The sequence below is a fragment of the Diuraphis noxia genome, unplaced genomic scaffold (genome assembly GCF_037042655.1).
Source record: "Diuraphis noxia isolate RWA-SAM2 unplaced genomic scaffold, SU_Dnox_SAM2 contig0005, whole genome shotgun sequence".
NCBI lineage: Eukaryota > Metazoa > Arthropoda > Insecta > Hemiptera > Aphididae > Diuraphis > Diuraphis noxia.
Window position 1 is genome coordinate 4,525,653 of NW_028301715.1, and position 12,762 is coordinate 4,538,414.

General features: G+C 28.5%; 2 protein-coding genes across 10 annotated transcripts; one reads left to right on the forward strand and one right to left on the reverse strand.

Annotated features, from left to right (window-relative positions):
* Window positions 1-46: 46 nt before the first annotated feature.
* Window positions 47-8,711, forward strand: LOC107170912 (ATP-binding cassette sub-family G member 4-like). Of its 9 annotated transcripts, none has more exons than XM_089228972.1 (14): window positions 123-454; window positions 715-746; window positions 818-988; window positions 1,062-1,179; window positions 1,464-1,653; window positions 1,731-1,876; window positions 2,643-2,884; window positions 2,964-3,080; window positions 3,317-3,435; window positions 3,534-3,699; window positions 4,556-4,656; window positions 5,304-5,462; window positions 5,536-5,721; window positions 5,804-8,711. In XM_089228972.1, the coding sequence occupies exons 3-14, from the start codon at window positions 892-894 to the stop codon at window positions 5,957-5,959; spliced, it is 1,797 nt and encodes a 598-aa protein (XP_089085098.1). In that variant the 5' UTR covers window positions 123-454; window positions 715-746; window positions 818-891; the 3' UTR covers window positions 5,960-8,711. The 9 variants fall into 9 exon arrangements, with proteins under 9 accessions (XP_089085097.1, XP_089085101.1, XP_089085102.1 ...); XM_089228973.1 differs by having other exon boundaries at window positions 822-988; XM_089228971.1 differs by having other exon boundaries at window positions 47-179; window positions 250-988.
* A 250-nt stretch (window positions 8,712-8,961) lies between these two features.
* Window positions 8,962-12,318, reverse strand: LOC107170911 (PIH1 domain-containing protein Nop17-like). The gene is given in 4 exon segments (XM_015521127.2): window positions 8,962-9,592; window positions 9,660-9,706; window positions 9,708-9,854; window positions 9,946-12,318. Coding segments are annotated over 4 exon segments (2,535 nt in total). The 5' UTR covers window positions 11,929-12,318; the 3' UTR covers window positions 8,962-9,234.
* Window positions 12,319-12,762: the final 444 nt, after the last annotated feature.

The following is a 12,762-nucleotide window of genomic DNA, read 5'->3' on the forward strand; positions in this document are numbered from 1 at the left end:
GAAATAAAAATTATGAAAGTGGAGGGGCGAGTGTCGCTTCTATAATATTCTATGGTAATACGCAACTGGGGATTAGTTGCCAGACCTAATAATCTTAAGACCGTGATTTTACATTACTAGACAGTGTCGACAGAATTATTGAGATAATTTATCATTCTTCAACGATCAATTAACCTCAAGTATTTCAGTCTTCAAGCCTATAATATGCCTCATACGTTTTAAGTTAAAGAAATGTATTATTTTTGGTAGGTACATCGTTTTTAATGTAAAGTTGTATGTTACCGCAATCAATAAAACGTCGTCCTAAATCTGAACAATCACGTACCTACAAAAAAAAGTCACTTTAAGAATGCTTAAAACTAATCGAACTTAATTGTCATGGACAATAGGAATGAGAATATGACGTACACTCTCTAGAATGCTGGGAAACGCCTTGGATATAGCAATAAAAATAGTTAGTACTCTATTAAAGTTCATTATAACTTTAATGTTTACATTTCTGTAATGGTAATTTTTAATGTCAGACTCTGAATTTAAAATTTTAAACGTAAACTGTAGTACAATAGTTAATTAAATTAGACTTATTTTAATCAAGTTGTAATAATCTGAATAATTTAATTATTTGCCAATTTTGAATTAAGTTATACTATATGTTTTAACTGGCACTTTTTAAATATTTGACATTGATTTATAATCACGTAAATTTATCAACAGTACTTACCTACAAATGTAGAGTACAAGCATAGGTAATCTCATTTCTACTCATTTATTTATTAAACTGACCTTTGAACTTACCTAATGATTATTTTTATTGAAGATAGACAGATAATGTCTATATAAACTTGTTTGGTTGAGATTTAATATATATTATACATTTGGTGATAAATTGACATGGAACTGAATTCAAGGTTTTCAAACAAAGGATTAGATTTAAGATTTGTAGATATAACATACATAGTAAACAATTGGACGGATACATTTAAAATAGGTATATTTTTAAATAATAAGCAAAGACTAACATCATAAGAATAATATATTTAATAATATTTTATTTACTACAGAAAAGAAAACTATTTTAAAAGGTCTAAGTGGTGCGTTTTATCAAGGTCAACTATGTGCAATTATTGGGTGTTCGGGATCTGGAAAATCATCATTATTAAATGCACTATCGGGTTATAGGTAAATTACTTTAAAAATTAAAATTTTTATATTTTCCTCTTTTGACTTGAGAAATTGTACGGTACATTTAATATTAGTATTTTTTAATTCCAGAATAATTCTTAAATAAGAAATATAATTTTGTTAATATTTTTGTTTTGAAAATTATCTATTGTGTTTATAACTAATATATTTAATTTTATAGTATACTTTTGGTACATAGTTTTCACAAAACTAGTATTTAAATATACACTTTGAATAATTATAATTTAAAAATAATCCTATTATTAATTTATTAATTATAGGACAAGTGGATATAGTGGAACAATATTTATAAATGACAAACCCCAAGTATTGGAATCGTTTCAGAAACAATCATGTTACATTATGCAAGAAGACCAACTTCATGTGCAATTAACAGTCAGAGAAGCTATGGAATTCGCATTAAAGTTGAAATGCTTGACTTTATCATTAAACGCAAGCAGGCTTAAAATGGTATAAAATTAAAATGTTTAGTTATTGCATTAATCTATCAAGAAATACATAATATGTTTTAATATGTACTATTTCAGATAGATTTGATTTTAGAAAATTTGAATCTGCTTAAAATTCAAGACACAGCTACAATGAATTTATCTGGTGGCGAACGTAGAAAACTATCCATTGCATTAGAACTGGTCCATAATCCAAGCATCATGTTTTTTGACGAACCAACCAGGTGAGTTTATTTGCTTATGATAATATTTTTGTTTATCAAGCGGATGTCAGCACATTTCTTTTTCTTCGACTCACGTTCATCATACCAAATTTTATGTCTATAACAGTATAACATTAATCATAATAATTTCTAAAATTAGTGAAATGACCTCTTATGAAATTTAAATTAAGATTATTATTGAGGGCATCTCATTGACTTTTTATTATATTATTATTTTAAAGCAAGTTATAAGTATTTTAAAATTATGAGCTGTTTATACATCTTAAAATATTCATCTCCCTTTAAAATGTATTCTTTGAGATGCTCTAGATCAGCAGTCCTCACTAGGATTTAAGAAAGGGCCAAATATAATTTTTGAAAATCACTTGTGGGCCGCTTACATTTTTATTTTTGTCATATTTATTTTAATTTGTACAATCTGTATAAAATTTTAGATAGATGCTCTAGACAGATAATAACCTTACTTTTAAATTTTAAAAAAGGTCATTTCACTCTAATTTTATAAATTATTATGATTAAAATAATTATTGTAAACGGATATTTTGCTAGGTCAGAGGTAGAGAGAAAAAAGCGCTGGCAATGCTGAAATCCTCTAAATGTAAAATAAAACATATATGTTTATAATAATACCATGTTTAATTTTTAGAGTTTTTTTAAAAATAAATTTGCAATTAATAAATGATAAATTATGATTTTATGTTTTTATGTTTTAATATAAAATTTCAATGATTGGATTAATTATAATATGAATTATAATTTAATTTAGTGGATTAGATAGTTTGTCAGCAAATCAAGTGTTGGCCACTTTAAGGGAGCTAGCAAACACTAGCCGTAACATCATTTGTACAATACACCAAGCTTCTGCTTCACAATTGAAGATATTTGACATTCTTTATGTACTAACTCCATCTGGCCAATGTATTTATCATGGTTTGACATCAAATCTTTTAGATTATATGGCTGTCCAAGGTTTAAGATGTCCATTGTATCACAATGCTGCAGACTACAGTTAGTATATATTATTATTTATTGAATTTTTGTTTTTAAATTGTTATGAAAACTGTAAATTAATTGGTATTTTCAACAGTTATTGAAATAAGTCTTGGAGAGTATGGAGATCAAACTGAAAAATTAGTAAAATATATCGATAATGGAAAGTCTACAGAATGGTTAAAGAATACATATCAAAAAAATTTAATTAAAGGTTGATTAAAATGAAACAATTTATTATTTAAGTTGTTTATGTTAACCTATATTATATAACGCGAGTGCAAACTTTGCCTTATATTAAGTAATTATATTGTGGTGCAGATGTGTAGTATACATAAAATATAATTTTATGTATGCTTGTTTTTGTAAGCGAGCTTAATGTCTGATGTAACAGTTCAATTTCTAAGTAGTTTTCTATTTCAACATTTAAAACTGGTTTTCTAATTTCAGAAGATCAGTTGGTAGTTGTTAACATCAATGACGAATGTAAAAATAAACAGTTTACCAATAATTTGATTCAAATTGTTATTTTATCGCATAGGTGTACAGTTAAGACATTAAGAGAAAAAGTATTTATAATAGAAATTTAAATTTATTTTTATACATAAAATGTAGTTATACATTATATAAATGCATATTAATACTTAGTGTTTTACTATATTTATAGTTTATTATTACAAGATTGATGGTTCATATTATTGTTAGTGCTGTATATGGTTGGATTTACTTCGGTGTTGGTATTAATGCATCATTTATACACGATAATCTAATGTTATTGTTCTTCAGTTTGCTATTTATTATGTATACTGCTAGTTCATCAATGATAATCAACTGTAAGTTTTGTGCGATATTAACTATTAATTAATAACATATATATTGGATGATTTACCTATAATATCCATCGCAATTTTTTCCTTAAATAATGAATTAATTCAAATTCTGACTTTTGGAATTTCTAAATAATATGTACCTGTATCCTGTGGCAATTCAAACTTTGTTTTTCAAATGAGAACCCCTCACCCTCTTTCAATATGAATTATTTAATAGATATATTTTTTTAAATGTTGATGTACCTATTTCAAAATTTGATAGAGTAATATTTCATTTATTAAAATGTTTGTACTAAGAATAATAGTCCTTGAAAATGGTTTCACTAAAATTTAAAATTTGTGTAATATTGGATCTAATATTAATTAATTATTTTTAAGTATAACTTGGGCCATTTTTACAAATTAATAATTATTTTTGTCGATAGCTTTATATCAATTATTAAAATTAAATAACCATAGTTCCTTTTTTACAACTCGATTATTATGGACCTTTAATTCTTAGTACATAAAGTTAAATTAACTCAAAAAATAAGTACTTGTACTAATTTTGGTTCTGATATGTCAACATCTTCAGAAAAATTATCTACTAAATAAATTACAGTAGAAAATAAGGTTTCTTATTTTAAAAACAAAAGTTTTTATTTACTCGGGACACTCATTATGTAGTATAAAAACCTCAATAATTTTAAAATGTGGTCTTTAAGTATTTTAAAAAATTTGAAAATTCAGATATTCTGTATTATTGAAGTATAAAAGGGATGAGCTAGCTTGATGAATCATCTTGTATAAGCTCATTCAATATACACTCATAGACTTGTGTGAGTACATGTATAATATATTTGTAATATTTGTGTTGAAGTTCCCTTAGAAATTCCAATACTTTCAAAAGAGCATTTCAACCAGTGGTATTCCTTGTCATCATATTATCTGAGTTTCACAATAATAGATCTACCAATTCAGGTAATTGTTTGAAAACATAAAACATTGAAGATATATCTGTATAATAGTGAAAAAATTTACATTATGGCGTGTATATATTAAAAATATATAAAAAAAAAGTTGTAATGTATGTGATTGGGGACACTGTTAGTTGACAGTCCCCGCACCTAGCGGGTGAATAACAAAATAAGATTTTATGTTATTGAGTAATGTAGTGACTATCTATAAAATATAAAAAGGTTATGATAATGTAATTGTATAATATTTTCCTTGATGTGAATTTGAAGCAGTTGTAACTAAGATATTGTAATTATGTTAAATATACAAATCGTTGTCTCATTGCATTATGTGTATCTGTTAATATTATAATTTATAATGTGGAACGACGATGAACGGATCTTACAAAAGTAGTTGTTTAAATTAATATTAATACATCTGATAAATGTATATGTATACTTTTCTGAAACTAATTCATAACATATTTAATTCAATTTTATATATTTACTCACTGAATTATATATTTAGTTTAATATTACATACTACATTTCTTAAATATCTAAACTAAGGTTTGTTTTTTAAACATTCGCTGATCCAATGTAGCACTGTCATAAAATGTATCCCTAATATTATTTGTTTTACACAAATAACAAATAATTTCTACTTTTCAGGTTTTATGTACTTTTTTGTACTGTGTAGTCTTGTACTATTTCACTGGACAGCCACTTGAATGGCCAAGGTTTGGATTGTATATACTCATGATGATAATGGTAGGACTGTTATCACAGACCATAGGCATGTTAACGGGAACATTGTTCAACGATTTAAAAGTGAGTATTCTATAATACATATACATTAACCATTATTTTGTGTTGATTACTTTTTTTTATATTATCTTCATAGTTTAGCACAATTCTAACGAGCTTCCTGCTCATGCCATGGATGATGTTTGGTGGAATTTTTATTAAAATATCTGACACGCCAGAGATTTTTCGATGGTTGTTTGACATTTCTTTTATGAAACATGCCATGGAAGGAATAGTGCATTGTGTTTATGGTTTGGATCGATCCAGGTTATATTGTCCTAAAGTATGTTTTTACTGACATAGTGACATATTTAAAGGATTCAAAGTTCTATTATATAATATTTAAACTCTGAAAAATATTTCAGTTTTACTGTTACAGCTCTTCGCCATCAAATATATTAAAAGATTTAGACATGCCAGTCAACAAGTATTGGTTTAATTTACTTGTTGTTGTCACTATTTACTTGTTATTGAAGGTATTAACATATTTAGTATTGAAAAAAAGGTTAGAGATTCACTGATGTCCCTCCATACATAGTTTTATGTTTCATATGTCACTGTATACAGATTAGGGGTCGCGGTTGTGAACAGGTATTAGAATACACGGAGCCCGGATACGCGGGCAAAAAATATATTAAAGCCCGTATATTTAATATCTTCGTGTATAATACCCGTGTATACCCGTGCGTATATTGTATATTAATTCAGAATTCAATCAGATATACTTTAATATAAATATTTTTTTTGCTAACTTTTCCTTACTCTTTATACGAGTCTTTATAAGAATAAATAGCACAACACATTAATTATATTAATACTCATTTATTATAAGTTATTTTTATAGTTATTAGTTATGCTTAAAAATTAGTATGATGCATTCGTTTATTGTATAATATTATATAGGCATAAGCACTATAAACTATAAGTATAATAATATATAAGAGAGTAACATATACTAAGAGGTAGTGAACACAATATATAATGATATGTATATTGGTCATATTGAGTTCAGAAAGTGGAGTAATCTTAAGTCAGCACTACAAAATAGTGAAATACGATTTTATTTAAATATATGAGTATTTAAGGTCACGGGTATTTATATAACATATACTTTTATAACACGGGCTTTAAGCCCGTCATCGGTAAGAAAACATGGGTATTCATGTGATTCATTACACGTGTAATCGCGACCTCTTATACACATTAGTATATATATTTTTTTTTTGTACAATTTGTATTAATATTCTTACCAATGATTGGTATAACGTTTATACTGTTACCTTGATTAACTCTGCCAAAGATAGAAAAGTGATAATTAATAATTATTATTATATTAGTTAATTAAATATAAAGTAAATTATTTAATTTAAGTTTTTAAATCACAAACTAATGTAATGATTAATAAGACTAGTGATTCTGTACGTCTTGATATCAATGTTTAAATTATTTTTAATGATTCTTTTTATGTTATTCACAAACTTTGTTTTATTTATGTTTTTAAAAAATGTAAAAATGTTTTATTTATAATTTTTGAAGCAGAATGATTACTCTAGTCTACAATAAGTTTATTTTGTCCGATTTATTATTGACTTACAATTTATTTACATATTCAGTTTTATGATTTAATTTGACTTTTTAATATATCTAAACATATTTTCTATCTTTTGACCTTAGGCAATTGTATTAAAAAATTTTAAAAACCTTGATATATTAATAAAATGTTTTGTTTGTTTCATTATTATAACAATTACTATGTTTATATGATGGTGTTAAAACAGTTTGAAATTAAATTGATTTTGAATTCTTAAACTGCATAGTGCAAGCGTTTTAAGTTTTAAAATGGTTTACATTTTTTAAACCCTTTTTTACAACTTACTTCGTTTATTTCAGGGATGGCCAACCCGCAACCCGCCTTGGAAAATTTTGAGGCCCGCGAACATTTATCAAATATTTACCAAAAAAAAAATAATTTCATTTATTATTTTTATATTTAAAAAAGCTTAGTAAACGAGTTGAGAAACAAATATCTCACTAAATAGTAAAATAAATAAATAAAAACTATTATATGTAATACATATTATCTATGTTAATAAATTATGAGTCATAGTAAAAACAATAATAATAATTCATTCTGTTTATTTCAAATAATTAATACACCAAAACTTATTTTATAATAATAATTAATTTTGTTTATAATGTTTACTCCATTTTTTTTTATATTGGGGCAAAATACTTTTATAATTTAATATCTGGCACACAGGATTGTTATGTATTTACATAGTGGCCCGCAAGATCATTTGGGTTGGCCACCCCTGGTTTATATGATGGTGTTAAAACTATTTACATTTTATAAACCATTAATACAGTTAAGACGCTTACACTATGTAGTTTAAGAATATAATACCAGTTTAATTACCGTTTTAATGCCATCATATAAACGTAGTAATATTAAGCTAAATAGATGCAAATCAAACTTATCAAACAATTTAATCATCACAAAAAGCATTATATGACATATTGTATTCTAGATAATTTATTTTTATATTTATAAATATTAAAAAACAATATAAATTTTTGCCTATTTATTTTATATACGAAATATTAAATATTAATACTGCAAATGAATAAACACTTATTGAAATTGTACACCTTAAAAAAGTTTAGTAAATTGCATTTTAATTATAGTTTGTATTGTTTTTAGCATCTTTAGCTTAGTAATTAGAGTGAATTGACTATTATGAAACTTGATGGTAAGAACATTTCTGTGTATGTATGTGAGTTTCTTTCAAACTTTTCTGTTTTTAAATAAGTTATAACTGTTATAAGTATTTTTAATTTTATGGATGCAAAAGTTGCTAAAAATTTGAACTATCTTAAATAACCTAAGTACAAACGCACATAATACTCTATTCATCAACTTTTATATTACGTTGATTTTCTCTAAATTTTAAGGTAATGAATCTAAATGCAATCTGCTAAGTATAATTGTTATGTCTAATTTGCTAAGTTATGTACTTGTAAGACATAGACAACAAATACCAGTATAGTGTCCTCTTAAAAAAAAATGCAGAATTATACTTATTACATTATGATGGAAAACAATAGGAAAATGTTATTATAAATAATGTTCAGTATTTTTGCAAATTGCTTTTGCTTATGATACAACAACTGGCACTGTGTCATCAAGTTATTTTCTTGTTACTTGCTGTTAATGAATTTTACAATTTTGTGCAGTACAACAATGACTACAAATATAACAAAATTTATAAGAAACACTCTTGTTTTTGATTAAATTTATAGAACATTCTAAAACATATTCCATCAAGTTTATATTATAACCTAACGTATTTAATTAGTGAACCCAATGATTGACTATGGTTACACTTAAAATTATTTTAATTTTAAAACTTTAAATTTTAACTATTGTGTTTTACTTAAAACAATTGTTTGCCTGATATGATCATATGAATAACAGGACGTCCTATTGATGAGATCACTAAACACAAATCAAGTCCAACAAGCATTTTGGTTATAACAAGGACAAATATATTTCAATATAAAAAGACTAAAACATCTTACAAAATATATAATCAACCAATAAAGGTGAAAAAACGAACAAGACAATAATAATTTACAAATAAAAACTATGTGTAATGAATGTTTCAAAAATAAAACACTACGCACCCAAAGAAAATCTCTGATAAGCCAAAATAAGTAATTTCATAAATAAATGTTTTACATATTATGATTCAATGATTGATTAAGTAATAAAACAGGGGTCTGGTGTTGATATTGCTCAATATTCAATAGGAAATATCAAATTGTTGGTAGATGCCTGTTTGGCAAGTGAAGCGTTTTTCCTAGCTGATTTACTCTTGCGTCGTTTATGGTCTTTCTTAGAGTCGGCTACAACTGTAACTTTTGACGATACAATTCTTGGTATACTATTACTATTGTCATCAGACATTTCGCCAGCACTGCTTTCTGACACACTGGTCACATCACTTTCTGAAACCACATTAAGTAATCCATATGATCTGTCTTCAGCTTCAGACGCTTCGCTTTCACTGGGAGTATTATATTCTCGTATATTTCGCTTACGCTGTTGACGTTGTCTGTGTTTTTTTGCTTGTGCCGCTATGCTAATATTGAAACTGAAAATCGAAAATTATGTAGTAAGGGATACCATTTAAATATTGTATGAAATTTTATAACACATACTTAATCTTTTTTTCGATGACGTGATCATTAAAACGAACAGTTTTTTTTTGAATTAAAATCATTCATACTTGACCCCAGTACATCTGAACTTTCAGTGTCTACGTTGTCCACAGATGAACTGTTGATTAGAGGAGATAAATTTGTGTTATCTATGGTACTACATTCAGACAAAGCTCTTTTTTTTAAGATCCCACGCTATTGGAAAAAGAAATCATATTACAGAATTTAAACATTTGTAAATTTAGAAAAAAAATATATATTATTTATTCACAGTGTAATCACTTACAATCATTGGTCTGATGTTATTAAATTCAATTGGTAATGAGCCAGGTATGAAATTTATTGTTTTAATAGTTTCTGGTAAACTGTTGGTAACATTTATTGGTATAGCGTTTGACTTTTGAATCTTATTTCCTTTCTTCTTTTTTTTTTTTTCCTTGGATGTTTTACCATTTTTATCTTTGCCCAGATAATCATCATCATTTTTCTTGATGTTCTGTTGTTTTTGATTATTTAATTCATCTTCTTCCTTACTATTGTCAAATACGTCATCATCATCATCATCGTCACTATCATTCAGATGAAGTGTAACACTGTTAGTTAAAGGTTTTGAATTTTCCTGAAGTGTTTCTATTTCAATACACTGAATTTTTAAGCTTTCTTGGTCAAGTCCATACCAGTATTGATTATTGTCTGGTTTAAAATGTATGGAAAAATGTAGTAGAACATTTTTATCAGAAAGTAATATGTGGACATTAGACTTTAATAAGCTCGATTCAGATGGAATTTTTAAGCAAAAAGCAAACCATATAGGGAAAAATCCCGAACCAATGGAATGGAATTTTCCAGAGATCAAATTTTTGTCCTTAATAACTATCACATCAATCGATGTTGGATCTACATTTTTTACATTGAGCGTGAGAAAACATTTATTTTCAAAAATAAATTCATGTTCTGGAAGGATATAGTGCACATCATTTTCAGTGATATTACTATTATTATAGCTATTACAGACAGTGATATCTTTAAAATCATTTGAGTTCACATGGTCATGACCATTAGTTATTGTAGTTTTATTAACAACCATAGTATTACAGTTTTGAACGTCATTGTTAATTTCATTATTGATCACAACCGCATCTAAATTACTATTATCAATATCAAAATCATGATCATTTTCATCTTTTGACATTTCAACCTCACTAATAAGATTTTTTACATAATCTAGTGATGGTTCAGACCGCAACACTGGGAGGCATATAATTAGCTTTTTAGTGCTTTGATCAAATGTAGCATTTCCTTCATTTTCCATTACGCTATACGGCAAACTAATATCGAGTTTATACTTTGAAGGCTTATGACAAATTAAGTTTAATTTTTTTGGGAGCACATCAAGCTCTACATTGGCTGAAGAGTCCAGAAGCGGTAAGTTGATTTCAACAATTAACTTTTTTGGTATGACCGCATTCATTTTGCAATGCATATTATATCCATGTTCGTGAATGTCTATGTCGTTTCGATATTTTATTATGTACTTAGGAACAGTAAAAAGTGATTTTTGTTTCAATGCGCCCAGATCATAATGTTGAACCGGTCGGTCAACTGGTGGCTTATAAGGACACCCGGGCAATTCAGCAGACTGGAATTCAGCAGAAGGCTGGAAATCCTTGATCGACTTACGTATGACCAATGACCGGGCAACACCTTTGAACGCAATTCTCGGATACTTGAGATTAGCCTTGTCCAAAACCACGTTGTTGTTCTTCTCGATCATACTGAGTGCCGTGTCCTCGACCATATCTTTGAGATTCTTGCGGTGTGCGGCAAACTTGAGCGCGTCCGGATGAAACACCACATCGTACACGTCGCACGGCTTGTGGGCCTTGTCGTAGTCCTCGCGTACCGGTGACAGACAATGCGGCAGGGACCAATGGTCACCACCGCTACCTGGACGGCTGGTCGGTTTCTGCAGCACATCGCAACAGCACACGTTGATGAACACCTTCCGCACGCCGTCGGCGCTCGTCTTCATCACGTAACCGGGCTGCGGCCGCACGAACGTCACTCGGGTGCCGCGTTCCAGTTCGTACTGTTCTACCTCCCGCTCGTACTGCGCTCGGTTCTCCGGGTCGTTGATCTCGTCCACGTACTCGCACAGCAGTTTGCGGAACTGTTCATTCTTCAACGCCTCGCCGATGCTGTCCAATTCCCGTTTGGTGATGTCCAGATCGTCGAGCTTTGCCTGTCGACTGCGGTCGTCGTCGTTCATAGCTCGAGCACGCGAGTTTTCGGGGTTATTGTATTATGTCGTCGGCGAGCAAACAACCGATCGGATGCGATTGCGAATTTCGTGTTTTCGCGGTACTGTTTACGTTATCCTTCCGCCGCGAACCGAACAGTAAATATTATTGACTTATTGTGATTATTTATTGTTATCGGTAGGTGGGTGGTACAATAGCCTACCTATTTATTACTATTGTTTACTATTGGTGCGGCGGCCCACGATTAACAAATGTCAACAATGACCGTCACGGAAGTAGGTAGCATAATGCAAATGCTATAATGTTTACAGTTTACTATAAAATTATTATTATATTCATGGTTCATTCGAGCATAATTGTTCTACACACCATAGATACGTTATCACGTATTATCAGCAGTTGTAGACCTCCCGGGCCAAGGTTAATATAAAATATAGAAAAATAAATATAAATAAATATATTATAAATAAATTTATATTAACCTTGCTCCCGGGCCCCGGTCGGGCATTATGGTATCATCATTTATCACATATTAAGTAAATTTTTTTGTGTGGTAATATTACGATTTAAGATATATATATAATATCTTATTATATTATTATATATCTTATTATAATAATATTATATATCTTATTTAAGTATATGTATATCTTAAATCGAGGGTAATATCACCATAGAGGCATACACCTTATACTAATTTAGTAATTTATAATTATTAATTAGACGGGCAATAGTAGCAGTTCGAACGATCTGACGAGAGGGCGCTGCTGGCGGTACACCGTGTACGGCGCACATGCGCATTAATGAGTACAATATGTTTAAAACCGTTACCCGACATAAAG

What these genes read in the sequence shown, in the direction of transcription:
- LOC107170912 (XM_089228971.1), top strand. Translation starts at nt 892, where the DNA reads ATGGAACTGAATTCAAGGTTTTCAAACAAAGGATTAGATTTAAGATTT. An exon ending in TTAAGACATTAAGAGAAAAA is followed by an intron (nt 3,436 to 3,533) that starts GTATTTATAATA and finishes CTATATTTATAG; the next exon opens with TTTATTATTACAAGATTGAT. An exon ending in TAATAGATCTACCAATTCAG is followed by an intron (nt 4,657 to 5,303) that starts GTAATTGTTTGA and finishes TCTACTTTTCAG; the next exon opens with GTTTTATGTACTTTTTTGTA.